General features: G+C 40.8%; 1 protein-coding gene across 1 annotated transcript in view; it reads right to left on the bottom strand.

Annotated features, from left to right (window-relative positions):
* LIMCH1 (LIM and calponin homology domains 1) overlaps positions 1–16,859 on the bottom strand; it is a 186,231-nt gene that overhangs the window by 28,341 nt on the left and 141,031 nt on the right. Inside the window, 5 exon segments of the mRNA XM_042808440.1 lie at positions 5,975–6,196; positions 9,932–10,334; positions 10,532–10,637; positions 10,640–10,685; positions 13,521–13,647. Of these exon segments, the coding sequence (XP_042664374.1) occupies positions 5,975–6,196; positions 9,932–10,334; positions 10,532–10,637; positions 10,640–10,685; positions 13,521–13,647 (904 nt within the window).

A 16,859-nucleotide genomic window follows, 5' to 3' on the forward strand; every position in this document is an offset into this window, starting at 1 on the left:
CTGCCACAGGCAATGAAGCCTGCAAGGCAAGTAGGAAAAACCTTGCTGCGTAGAGGCTGTGGTTATCTCTGCCCCCAGATGCAGGCTGCTGTGAAGACTCTCGTCAACTCCTGAAAATTTAAGAATGCTGTCTACTTGGATTGGTGTTTCTATTACCCTGTGGATCTAGCTACCCAGCAGTTAAAAGTGAACTTCCCCATTTAGGATTTAGAAGCCTTAGTCCATGATGGAAAGTTAAATATTGTGATTGCATTTGTAGTTATGAGCACAACAGTGGTAGAGGACAAAGGAACACTGCTAACCAAGGTATCCATTTAACAAAGATGCAAGCACAGCTGACTATATAGTGTTATCAAACACGAGGCATGAAAATAAACTAGTTCAGTTTGTGGCAGCCAGGATTTTTATCCCATAAACCAGGATATCAGTCCAAGTATTTCTATAATTAAGGCTATACAAGCCAGAAATAACCACATTGCCTATTACTGTGGCAGAACATTACATCCTTACAAAACCCTAAAAATACAACAACTAGGAACTCCTACAACACTGAACGTCACACCTACTACAAGAATTCAAACTCCAAAGGAAGTTACAGTAGAACTTTATTAACCCTTATTGCAAATTAAATCAAAACTTAGGTCAATTAACACTACTTGTACACAAAATCACATGAAATATCATTACTATATTTTTTATGAAAACATGACAAAACAAGCTGTCTAGAACCAGTGAAAATGCAGACATATCTTGAAGAATCAAGTTAAAACTACAGTTTAAATTCTGTAAAACCACTCAGGAATGGAATTGGTTGCAGTATCAATAGCCACCTGTAGAAATTTCCTGACATATCTTTCAATCTTCTGTGATTCAAATTGTACACATATCATTGACTTTAAAATTTTCATACAATGATCTCCTCATCAAAGCTAGCATTTTCTGTTGTTGTGAGTGGTAACGGTGACACGACCTTGGGTTGCCACAGCTATGTGCCCTGCATGCTATGCCAGTATAGTACCACAGCCAGAACACTGCTCTGGCACGTTAAGTCATCTGCCTCATCTGGCAGCTATATAATTCTATATTCAGGCCAGCTATTATAACTAAAGATCAGGATGGATCAGTAATTGACATAGAAGCCTTGAAAGTGTTGCAAGAAATAATGTTAAGTATTCTGCTAGTCATTTTTCTGGAGTTATTACTTCTCAGTTGGGATGTAAAAGAAGCTCCTTCCATTAATAGACACTGAAAAGTGCATCAGGGTCTGGAGGATGTGAGACATGGACGCTAGATTCATAACCAAATCCTGAGCAGAGTTCCTTCTAGCTGCTTTGAAGCTTTGCTGCTCTCATTTCTCATCCTAAACCTTTCTCCCTTCAGGTAGTCCAGCCCTCCACGCATCCTCCCATGAGTGGTTCAAGGCAAAGCTGTCAGTCTGGAACAGACGTACTTACTCTACAAGTGTTTCTTGTAACGAATCAAAGAACAAAGACTTGTCCTACCAGATACGTACAAATCAGGATTTCAGCCCTGCTCTCCTGTTGCTTGGCCAACAAACCCCAACCACAAGAAAGCTTATACTTTAATCTCTGTTCAAGCAGTGGATTTTTGAAGATGAAGGAGAGTGTTACTTGGATGTATAAAAAAGTTTATTTTGTGCCAAGCATGTAGTGAGTAGAAACGGACAAGTTTAAGCTAGCTAGTAAAAAATTAAAAGACAGCCAAAATCTCTCCCCACAATCACCACTCCACCCTGATCTTTTAAAAGATGCTGTCTATATTTATTTCTTTTTGGTTGATCAGAGCAAAGCTATAATTAGAGCTATAACAAACCAATAATTTCTAAACTCATACAAAGATTGGTTAAAATATAGTGATGTTACTCACTGACAAATTAATCCCCCTACACTAAAATCTGCACAAATACTGTTTTAAAACAAAACATTTACTTTGCCAACTTCTGATTCAAAGAGCTAGAGGATACAACTTCTCAGCATTTGCAATGTTCATTGCTGTTCCATATAATGGAAAGAAAACATGATGTAATGCTCTCAGGTAGGACTGGGGTGAGGAGATGTTTCTCACTTTATTGCTGGCATTGCCACTGTCAGTCAGTCTTTGGGCCTTTACCCCAGTTTTCCCACCTGCAATAAGAGAGGTGTGCTTTACCTACACCTCTCTTAGCAGCACATCGCTCCACAAACACCAGCAGGTTATTTTCATCCTGCTTATAGGACAAATTTATCCTTTCTACCTCTTAAACCATAGGCAAAATTTCACAAAGTACTTTGAGTAAAGGCGAGTCTCTTGTAAAATCTGCCTCCCCCAGATCAAAGTACTCTATTTATACACTACAGACACAAGTATAGTTTCTTGATAATATTTTTCTTTACTATCCTTACCACCTGCTGCAGCTTTTGCATCTCATTTCATAGTAGGTTTAGGTAGGAGTTACATATGTTTCCCAATCAGTCTCTGATTGCCAGTCATTATTTGATTCACACATAGATGAAGTTCTCTGTCAGAAAAACAGCTGACACTTGAGGTCTCAGCCATACGAAACAACCCCTGCACTTCTCTAGCTCGCCCCAAACCTCAATCATACTATCATTCTAAGTGGTGCAACTTGACTAAACCATTTTCCAAACTTCAGGCCAAAAGAGCTGTTGAAGTACAGCTGCACAGCATCTTCCTGTACTGCAGACATTGCCTGAGGCCAGCCGGACAGATTTAGAGCTGGGCTACAGATCTTCAAAGGGAAGCCTGCCAGGCAGAGAGAAGACAGGACTAGTCCATTTGACAACTGAACTGAAACAGCAGGGGAGCAGCCCTAAGAGGGATGGAGTAGGAGGAGGATGAGGCGTGCAAAGAACAGGAAGAGAATCAGAAGAGGAAGACAGGAGAGCTAAAGGTAATGTACATATGTAAAGGAATATATACATTACAAAAGAGACTCAGGGCAGGAAATGAATGAATAAAATACAAAATCAATACAAATCTCAGAGCAACTAGGGAGAAAACAAACAAACAAACCAAACACTAGAAACAGCATCTCTTAACAGACAGAGGAACTAGTGCCTGTGAATGTTATTCAAAGCCTGAGAAGGACACTGTTAACAAGGACTGTATCAATAAAGGAAAGTATTCAAACAAAGGCAGTGAAAGCAAGTTTAGAAAGGGCTTTAAAAACATGTTCAATTTGTAAAAGTTTCCTCAAGACAAAAGAAATGTAGGTGTTTCTTCCATTCCAGACAGCTCTGCTTCTCCATCAGCTGCTTTCCTATCCCTGTTTCTGTTGTCTTGTCCTCTCCTAAGAATTCAGCAGGGTTAAGCATTAGACAAAAACTATAGCCCCGGTTTCTCCCTGTGGGAAGTGATACAGTGGCAGCTTCAGAGGCTTTCTTACTTACAAGAACGTATAGCTTGGCAGCCCCATCCTGCTGGGGCAAAAAAACAAGCCCCTTCTTCCCCTCTGGAGGGCTCACAGTGACAGCTACAGGGTTATTCAGCATTCTGCCCAGAAACAGGCCCTGTTTTATGAGGAGTGGGACAAACCCAGGAGGCTCTTTTCTTTGCTCATTTGGATTCCCAACCTTCCTAGGAGGGGTTAGACCTTCAGGGATGAGTTTGGCATTTCAGACTCTGCAGATACAGACTGACATCGTTATGTTAGTTGTCCAGAAACTGAAGTATATAGGTACAGGGAGAAGGCTGGGTGAAGTGAATCCGGCGTAGCTGCCTGATTCTTGCAGGTAAGGCCCCAGACTGATCACATCCATATTGAGCTGTCTATAGCAATGCTGGCCTGCACCCCAACACACACAGTGAAGTAGCCAAGTGTCAGTACCATGCCCCATCTCTGTAAACTGGCATCTAAGCCTTTTCCATCCAGGAACCAGGGCACTCCTGCATGCCTGAGAGCTAAATTACTGCCTATGCCTTATTCTAAGGCATGGGGGCCTGGAAAATTAAAACAAAGCAGTGGGTAAAGAGAAGCAAATCTCTAGAAGGACAGAGCCTGTAAAACTTATCTTAAGTTGGCAAATTCCCTTTCAGCCACAGGCAGGTCTCCTTCTCTTTCCCCCATCACGTTCAGTGCCTTCCACTTGTTTCTCCGTGTAAGATTCTCCTCAAAGCAGTCTCCTTTCCTTGCTCTGCCCTTGACATGCTTCATACATGCTTGAAGCTGAAGTGCCAGGAGTAATTATAATGATTTGCACTACTCAGTCACATTATTAATGAAATCGTGAAGCTCGCAATACAAAATCCTTAGTTAGAGCAGAGAAACTCCGTCAAGAGCACCATTTGGGTGCACACTCGTTCTCTCTAGAAGGCTTCATCATTAAGAGCACTCAAGCTTATAAACCAAGAGATATTCTGCAAATGTCAGAGTCACAAGGAATCTGAGAATTCAACCTCTTCTACTTCCTTTGCCAATATTACCACGAGGGCTAAGACACTGGCAGCAGAAAGCGAACACATAAAAATCTATGTTCAGCTGGCCACATCATCCTCAAAGCTGTAGAAAGGGAAAGATGAGAGGGCATCAAACAGGTACAAACACACACAAGCCCAAACAGTGGCTTCTGTTGCTGAATTTCCTCTCAACTTTTTCACAGCTATACTGATCTGGAAATCCTAAAAAAGGAGACAGTAACACTTTCATTCAGCTACTTTTCTAATTGCTGTTGTGCTTCTAATCTACAGCAAGCTGAGGCTCTTCTCCATCCTCCAAACATTCCCATTACCAGCTCTCCCATATCAGATGCAATGCTTACCTGGCCTTTCCCTTATGGCCAATTCATTCTGACAGGAGCAGCCTCTGCTTTGCTATCCTGCCTGCTTTCCTGCAAATCATTCACTTTTGACTCTATACCAGCTCCCTCTGACAGAATCAAGTCTGTGCTCACAGCACATCCCAGCTCCCATGCTTGCTGCAGGCTCCATGGCTTGGTTGTCCATGGCCAGGGACTGGTATGAAGCAGGGGAATAAGATAAAACAGAAGCCCTTTGGCATGAATGAACCATCACTCCCTGGGACAGATCCCTGCCTGCTCCCATCTGGCCAATGCTTGGATGAAATCTGAGATGAAAGCAAAAAATTATCATACTCCAAACTCTCACCACATCTCCGAGTCTCTTTGTTGTTACACAGAAAAGAACGGTGAGAATTCCCTCTCCTGCCACTTGTTTGTAACCCTTTTACATGCTTTATTTGCAGTCCAGTCCTTATTTCTTGTTTTGGTTTTACTATCTACTTTTATTACAGTTTTGTAGCACCTAGATTCCTGCTGTGATATGCTCTAGTTTTATTCCTGTCTTTTTCTCTGGGGAAGAGGGGAGAGAAAGATGAAAAGATAAAATTAATTTGTTTCTTTGATAAGGCAGTTAAGAAGCACATGGGCCCCACTGAGCATTTCAATAGCTTATCCCCTTTTCTAATATTTCTGAGAGGGAAATGAAAGCTGAATGCTCAAAACTGCCAGCACATCCACATACTCTTCTTTGAAAATTGAAAACTGAGACTAATTATGATCGGTTTGCACAGTCCAATTATGTTGCTGATCTAATCAGCTAACATCAGGAGAAGTGCTGAATAAATCCGCACAATAGCTGGGACACAGAGTCGATTTATCCCTGGCCCAGCACATTTAAAGCATGCTTATCAGCTGCATGACATCTGAAAAAAAAAAAAAAAAAAAAGAGAGGCTGGCTGCAAAAAATTTTTTTAATCTTCCCCTCCCATTTCTCTACCCACATCTCAAAGGAAGAAGCCTTTAATTTACAACGGATTTGTTTTTGTTTGGTTGTTCTGGTTGTTTTTGTTTTTTTTTTTTTTTTTTCCTGGTCTGGGCACACCCTCTTGAAATAAAGCAAACATATGCACTCAGATTTCATTAGTTAGTGAATAAATACATTATAAGACAGAAAATTGGCAGAGAAAGTAAGGCTGGTTTGTTCGTGTTGGTCTTACTGTTGGCTCTTTGTGCACACTCTGAGTGGCAGGCCTCTGTAAACTGAGCTCAACACTTGTGGGGTCCTTCTTCAACTCTACCGGGGGCCTGTCCCCTCTGGCTACTCCGTCAAATTTCAGAGATCTGCTTGGCGAAGGAGTAAATATTACTGTTGTACACTCTTTATCCTTCTCGTCCACGCCATTGAAATTTTCTCCGTTCATGTTGACTTTTCCATCTACCTGCAGGATACAGATAAATAAATATGCTGAGGCAATTAACATTCAAAGGAATGTAGGAAATTAGGACTTCAACATGATATTAACAATTGTTAACACAGTCTGTGCCATCAGTGAAAGACAGAGCCAAGTACACATTCCATTCAACAGGCCAAGATAGAAGAAAACCCTATTCCAGGGGGGTCATAAACAAAATACGGACAGAAGGTAACATTTTTTCTGGATTCCTTGGTTTCCCACATTTCATTCTCTCAGTCACATAGAGACACTCTTTGTGTGCATCACATCTCAATGGATTTTAAAGGAACAACAAAGATTTATGTTAAATTTAGACCAAAACTGCTGGGTTTTGCATTGTCTCATAAAAGAGGCAAGCAGGTTCTCCAGGACTGATTACAACGATGAACTGCTATGTATGCTGACACCCCACCACAGTACTAGTAAACTGTGCTTTCTGAAGCACTATCATGTGAACTTTGAAGGGTCAGGAGCAGAAGAGTTCATCCACTTGTTTTTTACTGTTCATAACAGGGAAGCAAGGAACCAACAAATAAAACTGGTCATTCCACCTTTTCCATGAGGTGATATAATAAATAGCTGCTTTCCTAGAAGATGATTTTATGTAGTCTCCATGAAAAGGAGAGCACAGAGACAGTTTAACTACTCTGTTATCAGGGTCAAGCTAGCTCCTTGGTGGGAACCCTTAAGTAAGGAAGGAAATAAAAAATAAGCTCTAGCTTCCTCTCCTGCATTGATGCAGCTTCCTCTTGGGATTTTAATACTTCTTAATTATGTTCTGAATGGAGGTGGCATGTAAAGAATTCCTTCAGTTTGGAGGGCTGTATGTAGAAGCCATGATACACATGAAAAAAGTCTTGCTACAAGGAACTCACAAGCCATTCACCATAAGAGGGCCCAGCTGGAGAGAGACCAGAAGACCAGGTATCAGTAACACTGTATTGCTCCTGCCTTGCTACAGCACAGATGTTTACAGTCTTGTCAGCAGGGGTGAGTTTTAAATAGATTTGAAGGAGGGCTTTGATACCCTGTGCACAGAGATCTTTCCTTGCAAAATGATCATCATGGGAAACAATGCAAAGGTGAGGGAGTAAATATGGACAGATTTATCTGCTAAACATTGGATTTGGGGGGAATAATGGTATAGATTAGGGATTTCTTAGAGAAGCTATCTGGGATATATATGGAGATTAGCCATTTCAGGTTTATCCACAGATACTGCACAAACAAAAAATACGTGTGAAAACAAGATCAGAATAAGCCATTCCATGGGAACTTTTCACTTCTTTCACTGTTACTGAGAACTGATGCAACAAATGTCAAAACTGCCTTACAGAACTGAAAAACAGTTTAAGAAAACAAGTTCTTCCTATCTCATCCTCCCTGCCTCACTTCTTCTTTCACCATTTACTTATCTTGAGTAAACAGCTTGTATACCTCTAGAGCAGCACTCCTACTTAGTGTGTGCCATCAGTGCTAAGCTAAGGTAAAACTCCTCCCGTTGACTGCTTGCATCTGTGCATCCAGAGGTCTGTTCTCTATCAGAGGGTGATTAACTAAGAGGTCATCTATGAGGCTCTGGCATCCTCATCTCTGACAGACATGCGGGGAGGTGAAAGCAGTTAGCACCTTGTGCAATCACCTCCCAGGAAGAAGAGAGACAACCCAGCTCTGCAACTGGTTTCACTCCTTCTGACTGCTTTTCAGATGAAAAGGTTCCCTCCCTTTCCTCACAGCCATCATCCAACACTCAACACAGTCCATTTCCAAATGCAAGCATGAGCAGACACTGGACCCCAAGTCTTCTGGGAGTGTGTGCTGGATCAGCTACTAGAGAGGCAGGTCATGAAAGATCTCAGAAATTAAAAAGCCAGGAAAACACTGGTAGGCCACACCATCCATTTTAGTGTCTCTGTTTAGACTAAGACATTTCTCTATTTATATTAAGGAGGAAAACCAAATGTTTGAATGATCAGGACAGATGCCCTGGCTGCAGAGTTAAACAAACATACTCTTTTCCTTCAGATCTGGAGCAAGTCAGCACATTGTCACCAGAGCTGAGAATCATTGACAGACTGGTGTTTCAAGGGAAAATAATGCTACAGCTACATATGTTGGGGAATGACTCCTATTGAGACAAATCACATTCTTCCACATCAAGCAAATGAGATCTAGACAGACTTCTAGTGGTGGTTGGTGGGGGGTAGAAGCATCTGTGGGTTAGTTTCTCCCTACATACATGAACTACATATGCATTAACGTGAAGGTGATGCACACATACATCTTGATCCTCTGAGGAAAAAAGTGGCATGGATCAGAAAAATCAAAGATCCACGATTCACTGATGGCTAAAATATAAACCGTAAGGGAATACCAACTGAAGTATAGGAGAAATGAGAATTGCCAGTTTCACATTGTAACTAGGTGGAGGGGTTTCCACAGGAGCTGGGCCAGACCTCAAGAAATTAGACATCACAACATGCTTTTTCACTATCTATAAAAAGCTGATTTATTTTTTAAAAAGTAAACCACCTGAATATAAATGGTAGCAATGCTACCGGGACATCAGCAGGGCTGCAGGGACCCCTGTGTGCCACTAGCAAAGTATCAGATAGCAATAGCAGACACTAGGGGACCCGAATTCTTTAGGCTGGGGGTACCCATGCCAGTAGGCTTCGTACTGCTTAGAAGGCTACAATGAGACTTGGGGAAGCTCTAGTTTTGGTACAGGCACTGTGAGAAGTAGATTTCTTCAAATTTGACTTATTCTGGCCTGTTTTCTCTAACACATCCCAGTTCTTTGCTTTCTCCATCATTGGTTCAGTGTTTTACTCCTATTCTTCACACCCACATAGTCCAAAGATACACTCCTCAGGTTTCATATCCTAGTTTCAGTCTCTTTTCCTATCCCCCTCCCCTACAAAGCTAATGTCTGGCTCCTTATTCCAGGCAGATCTGCTTTCATCCAAGCTCTCTTACTTCTCTTATTCCATAATCTTTGAGTAGTTCCTGTAACCCAACAGAGACACTCCCTCCCTCTCAACAGCAATTCCCAGTTATACTGCTGCCCCAATACCAATCTGTTTCCCTAAACCTGCAAGGACAGCCTGTATCCCCTCTTTATGCCAGGGAAGCACCTTTCCCCATCCATCCATGGTGAGAGACTATCTTTGGGCAAGCTGGCTCTTGACTCTGAAGGAGTAGGGACCCTCCACATTGAATACATGTACCCTACAGTGTTTCAGAGGCTTATGACTTGGCTGAATGGGACATACTTGTTTGGGTATGGCAAAAATCAGACCCCTGACACAAAAGCCAGTTCAGGTCTTGCTCCCAAAGTCAGGGCCTCCACGCTCCCTGCTCATTCCCTTTTGTTTAAAACCAAAAATCCATGACAACATAGTCTTTCCTAACCTCCTTCTCAGAAAACACCTTGCCTTTTTCTTAGAGACTCCATTTTCCCTGTCTTTCCCCAAACAAATTTAGGTTGAGGAAAAATTACCAGCACAAATATTTGAGTCTGAACAGGTCAAGTTTCTAAGAAGATTGATAACCCAGAAGAGACCACTAGACCGAGCGGCACAGAGCATGAAGCTGAGTTTCATATCTGAATGCTGCAACCATTTTCTACTTAATTGAATTAAACATTTATGTGTTCAGATGATTTAGTCAGGACCTCTTTGCCTCCTGATTGACTTTGGGGAGTGCAACATATCCTACCTTAAAGTTCTTTAAAACGTCCTGTGTATTTTTGGGTTGTGAGTAAGGCTTGGGTGTCAGCATAGGCACAGCCTTGGAGACAACACTTTTGCTGGGAGATGTGCGGCCCGTTGAACTGCTGGGCTCTAGTTCAGCAGTGGGAACAATGGTTGCTTCAATGGTGGCAGTGAATTTTGGAGCAGGCAGTGACTGTTGCCTTAAATATCTCAGAGGATTTGGGTCTTTCATTGGGGAATTAGGCTCCACTGAATGGCTTCTTTCCAGAATTTTTGGCATCTGCAAACGCTCAAGGACAGCTTCACTGATAGTGAATCTTTCGATGTACTGCTGGAGGATGCGCTCAGCCTCCTCCTGTGACTTTGCATTCTTGTATGCCTCATGAAGCTCTCGCTCTCTTCTCTCTCTGGTAAGGGAGACAACACAAGAGAGACCACGGCATTAAAATTAATGCTGGAAATCACTCCTATTTCCTCTGCTCCATCAACATCCTTCCCTCTCCCTCATCCCAGGCCTGCAGGCATGGCTGCCCACAGGTACCTATCACCTATGGAGCACACAGCATTTTCAGACATGCCACTGCACTTCTGTAAAACAACATACTTCTCTTCCACAATTTCTCGGTAGGTTTTGATGCTTTTTCTGCGCTCATTTGTTCCATCTCCAGACAATAACCTTTCCATTTTCTTTCTCTCAGCTTCTTTTTTATTAAATCCTGTGAAGCGCTCCTTCGACGACTCTTCCACCGAGCCAGGTCCTGTGACAGAAGGAAGTCACCTGAATGTAGAGTTACAAATATCTAAAAACTGGTCACAGAAACCAATGAACCTAGTCAACTGTTTTGCAATGCTTGTTCCTGGCTGTGGATGAGGCTCCCGTCACCTGCAGGCAGCGATGTTTATTTTAAAGATAAAAGGAGATTATACCATAAAATGAAGTTGTTGCCTGACTGATTTTTCTCCTAACAACAGGATCCAGTAAGGATTTCATAGATCCACTGGTATATTTTCTTTTTGACTTTGCAGTGTTGCAGAAGCATGCTAGGTAATAACACCAGGAAATTTGGCCTAAAAGGACCAGCCAGGGCACTCGTTTTCACTTGGGCCAACATTAGGGACAAAACCTGATTCCCCAGGAAGATGAAGTATAAAAATTACATTTGGTGAAGATTTTTAATAATCAGATGTATGTGAGGCAGGACTTCATTGGAGGAAGGGATGTCATTTCACTATGAACTACAGCCACACTGATAGTCTTCCTTGGAGAGCTGTTAGTCCTGTACTTTGCCCATGCTATTAGACAACTACATGCAAGCATGGTTGACCATGTTTGGGTTTTTTTGACACAAAAATCCAGTGCAGCATTCAAACCTAAATTCTTCCTCATGGGTATCCTTCACTATTTTGGACCCACATCTGAGCAACACAGGTTAGGGACTAAAGTGGCTCACATCTGGTTGGTGTGGAGCACGACAGAGCAAAAACCCTATGGTTTGTACCCAGCTATACAGATATGTCCTTGTTGAAGTAATGATCTTAGCCTTTTTGAAATCCGCCTGTCCAAAATTGTCCAGAAGATCCAATGATTCTGGTTCTTTACCTTTCTTGCAAAGCCAGCCTGACACTAAACCAGAGACTCACAGGAGATACCTGTTATGGGCACCTATGTCTTGCATCCTGCTTGGGTTATGAATTCATAAGTCCTGGAAGGGTACAGTACAGAGACAATATCTTTTTCACAGTAGAAATATAAAGACGTTTCATAAGCTGTAAAATTTCTTTGCAGCCAACTAGCAAAGGAACAAAATTTTACATGTAAAAAATATCTTCTGCAGAATTTCTGCAAAGAAAAATAACTTCCTAGGAAACTGCAGGGGCACATTTGTCATCAATGTTACAGCATCAGAAGATTAGTATACAGATTATATCTCATGTGCTCTAACAAAACCTGGTTTTAATAAAAACCAGAGAGTCTGTACACATACTCAGTTCAAAAGCTATTTCATTAATTATATGGTTTTCCAAATATTTTAATTGCATTTTTATTGGTAAACAGAAGAAGGTACTGCAAGCATAACTTATTATATTAAAAACAGGAACAAACATTGTCACTTTTAATTTAGCTTAAACCCACAAATTATTGACGTTACACTCAAGGGAATGCTCATTAAAGTATTTCTTCACATGACCTACATATATCAGTCTATAATCCCTCTTCTTGAAACACAGGCCTTTCATTTTCCTCAGTTACTAATTATTCTCATTGAAGTACCAAAGCATTTCTTTATTCAGCTACTCCCACTATTGCCTATTGTTTGGAAATTAGTTTTTCATTAGCAAATTTAATAACATAAGCCCTCCTCCTCTTTTCATAATTAAAATCCAGACATGTTTATCTTTTCCAGCTCTGATACTTTAGAATAACAATAATAAAAAAAAAATCCATGAAACTGTTAATTGTTGGCAAATTTACAGCACGGGCATATAAAATAATATCCAACCAGAACACAGTGTCATCTCCACAAAGGCCTTTGAATGCCAAGGACATTCCAGTAAGGGCATTTTTAGTGGCTCTTCAAAACTTTTAGTTCAGTGTAGAAGGTGCTGAGGGCCTGGAAAACTTACGCACTTTAGCTCAGAGGATTTTCTATTCAACAGCAAGGAGTTCTCAAACCTCTTGAATGCCTTTGGACTCATTCTTATCTCTTCTGGGAAATTATGGCTTCCCACACATACCGACCTCTCAGCTGAAATCCTTCATTGTTCTACTACGAAAAGTTATTTCTTAGTTGTATGTACTGTTCTTTTTTGGACTTTCCCTTTAATTTTCTACCAAAAACCTCTCTGAGACATTTCACAGTAGCTGTCCTTATAATGGAAAATTACTGTACTAGCTGCTTGAAGAGATATGGAGTTTTGTTTTGATTTCTTTTTAATTAAAAAATATGCCCCACATTGCTCATTTAAAATCAGCCTTTAGGAACGAACAGGATTGATACTAAAACTCTTGATACTAACTTACCTGTAAATCATGCTTTTCTGTCTTTACTAATTTGATGATAATGCCAAATGTCAGGACAGCTTAAAAAAAACATTGAGGAAAGAGGGTTTGGAAAGGACTTGTAACACAAGCAGGGTGCAGCTAACTTGAAAAGTTATTTGTTTGCTTGGACAAGATGGAAAGTGTTAGCATTTTTTGTATATATGCAAATTTATTAAAGCCAGGTCCAACCTATTTATTCACTGTCCTTCTTAATCTTATATTTTGTCACTTTGGCCATTTACTAATTCTAAAAGTTAGAGAAATCAGCAGTTAGAAGCTATTATGCTTCTGCTTTTACCTAATCACAGTTTAATTACATTTAAAAAAAAAGCAAAATACATGATGCACAGGCAGAGGCACCAGAAGACCTTGTATTCTATAATTTACATCAAATTATGAACAACAATCCATTGAGGGGGGGGGGGGGGGAAAGGAAAAAAAGCTCCTGGTTATTTTAGTGCTAGAGAACAACTGTAGATTTAGTGGGTTGCACTTTTTTGCCTAGCTAGCAGGCCTCAGTGCCAGCACTGAGACAATGTTATGTACTCACATCTTGCCATCTGGTCTCATCCTCTTTCAGCTGGTTGTGTATGTTCTGCAGTTTCTCATGGCGAGCTTTGCTATGAGGCTGAGTAACAGCTTCTTCTTCACATCTCATGTCAAACATGCTCATACTCCTAAACAAGGGGGAAATAAGAAGTAGTGCAGCATTATTTATATTCCTTCATCTTGTTAGAGCTAAAGCCACATGAGGGTGCTACAGCAGAATCAGACACCTGCACTGTTACGAAGCTTCCAAAAGCAGCAGTCCCCTAGAAGGACCAGTCAGCATCCCTACGGCCCCTACACAGTACTTCAGGCATTATACTCCTCAACTTTCTCTTGTTTTTGTTAGTTGACTGCAACTTTGCCTCTCACTAAGAAGCATTACTAGCATTACACCTCCATCAATAGCTCTTATTAAAATAATTCTATCAGAGCAGAGTTCAGAAGATTTTAATTTCTCAAGATTTGTTTCCGACTGAGTTTCCAAGACCCCTCCAATTAACACTGCAGACAGAAGTTTCCATTTCAGTGTAAAACAAGAGAGGCTTGAGAAGTATATTAGGGGCAGCATGGCTGGCTAAATGCTATTGCTACAAAACTGGAGAGAGCATGCCCAGAGAAGTACACACAGTGCAAACAGAGTGGTACTTCCTCCCCTCCCTTCCCTGCTTCAAAGAAACTCAATGCTATCAGCACCAACTTATTGATACAGCTAATCTAACAAGAAAAAGCTGACGTTCAGGACAAAACAGCTTCTTTCTACACATTCTATTTCTGACCCTGACCTTTGGAGAGTTAAAGGAAAAAAGGTCATAGTTTGATATTATACATCCATTCATATCATATAGAGATCTTCACATGAAGATAATGCACTTACTACTCCCCCCCCACACCCCACTACCTATTATTAGTAAAACATGACTTCAGTTGTGCCATTAAAAACAAAAAAACAAAAAAAAAAAAAAAAAGCCATGCAGTTTCACATGAAGTGATTTCACAGCAGTCTTCAAATGGCCATCCATAGCTTTAAGTGAACCAGCTAGCAAGAGAAGCACCCAATGAAGATAAAATCGTAGGCGACTGTGTCCATAGTAATCAATGCAAATAGACACGGAAAGCTGTGCATATATATATATTTATCAAACATTTGTATTCAGGCAAGCAAAGATGGAAATGAACCACTCTCAAAGGAAGACTGAAAGGTCTGGACAGTGGATGGAAAAGGACATGCACAAATCCCATCCTGTTAGTAGGTATTTACTCAGAAATAAAGGACAGGATACACACCCTACTGCCTGGAAGCATGAACAGGGAGGTTAGCACATTACCACACTTCATCCCTTAAACAGAGTGCTGAGGGGTACGCTAGTTTGGGTTTCTCTGTGGGTAGTTTAAGGGTTGCATTGCTCAGGATTGGAGCATTCCTAAATAACAGAACCTAAAGATATGGCACGTTTTGTTGCTTTTAAAACTAAAGGTTTATCACTTACCAAGGAACATTCAAATATCAGTCATATTCTGCAGACTGTAGGTAGGTTAGGAGATGCGTAACTTGTAATAAAGCCAAACTTAAAGGGTTTATTCCAGTTTAAGAGCATTTGAAACTCACACTAAGAAAAGCCTCTAGTATTAAGTATTTGCCACCTTGTGCCTACTGGGTCAGACTGGTTATACAGCTCCTTTCTTGTACCCTTCCCTCATGCCAAGAGAATTTTTCATTCACATACTGGAGAAGAAAACAGAAGATCTGAAACAGTGGTAACTGATTCTAGTAGAGTGCACAAGTACTCACCCTCTGCCATTTAGAATGGGAAAATAAAAATACATTCTCCCAAGAGTCCCCTGATGTCCTAATGAAAGGCTAGTATTTATTCCATGTGTTCACTCAGGTCTCTCAGAGTGCACAGAGACAGCAAACCCAAAGCTTTTATGGCTATTAACAATGCAATAAAAAAGGTACTCTGGAAAAGGCTTCAGCCTAGCCCAGGAATCAAACTGTATACTACAACCCCATATGCACCTTTTACTCTAGTTGTCACCTCCTGCTGCTGGTCTTCATTGCCATGGGTAAGTAACCAGGTAGGTTCAAACATCAACTCTGTAGCAACATCTATCTTCCCAAAAAAGCAATCTTAAGGAGTCATATCTCAAAGCACTGAGCTCTGCTTTGACCAACATGTAGTAACCATCAAGGAGAATCACCTACTTTTCTGATTACATGGACAAAGCTGACAGAAAGGTCTATATCGACTTCTCTGCCTGACAAGTTCATCCCTAGAAAATAGAGGCTAAAACTCTGAGCTTCTTACAAAAGACACTTTCATTATGAGTCCCACATCATATTGTCCTTATTTCTTTCTTATATGAACTACAAATGGCTCCAGCCCATCACTAACACTCACATGAACAGAACTAGATTTACTCCTTCTTTCAACCATGCGCTGGGCCAGAAGACACATAGCATGCAAGTAGATGGGGAAGATGTAACTGTCCTGAATTCATGTTCATGAATTTTCTGCCATTAGCAAAGCTCTGGGGATTGTATTCAAACTCTGTCTGGAAGTAAGAGGCCCTTCTGCTGCCCTGTGTACCAGACCTGCTGTTCTAACAAAGATGTGGAAAAAAACACCGTGCAGACCAACGGTGTCTTTTGGAGGACTAGATTTTTGGGATGATGTGATTTTTAATTTGCACTACTTAATGCTCACTTATTACAGTTGTTCTGGTCAGCGATATCATGCAGCATTTTTTTAAAAAAAGGTCTGAATAGGTGCCGGATAAAATATCCTCAAGGACGCTTGTGTTCAGACTATTAACTTAAAAGTAAGAAATAAGGTAAGAAACTTCTTTTTATGAGAATATATGTTAAAAATCATTATGCACGGCATTTATCATGTGGCTGCATTATCATTTTACAGGCCTACTAAGACTTAAGAAACCCTAATAAAACGTAAAAAGTAACATGCTGGCTGGCTAAAGAATCAGACTCTATTAAACTAGTACTCAAAAATCTCAGCTCACTATTATTTGCTTGTCAGGCCTAAAGTATAAATCATAAGCCTAAACTCACACTGGACTGTGCTGCAGCCATCAGAATTCAGCCCCATCTCTTCGAGAGATGGGAATGGGGCTGATCAGCAGTAACACACTAAATATTGCCCCTTCTGGACCTTAAGACCAGAGCTGATGACAATATCTGGCATTCCCTAACCAGAAAAAATAACTTTGTCAGTAAGGAGTTTCTAGTTTTGCTGCAGGAATAAACAGCACCTAGTCTAAGACTAAATTCAAGTTACAGAGTTTTCAAAGGAGACTTGACAAACATTTTGGAAGCATTTTAAAT

The sequence above is a fragment of the Tyto alba genome, unplaced genomic scaffold, assembly GCF_018691265.1.
Source record: "Tyto alba isolate M040663 unplaced genomic scaffold, T.alba_DEE_v4.0 Super-Scaffold_6, whole genome shotgun sequence".
In the NCBI taxonomy this organism is placed as follows: domain Eukaryota; kingdom Metazoa; phylum Chordata; class Aves; order Strigiformes; family Tytonidae; genus Tyto; species Tyto alba.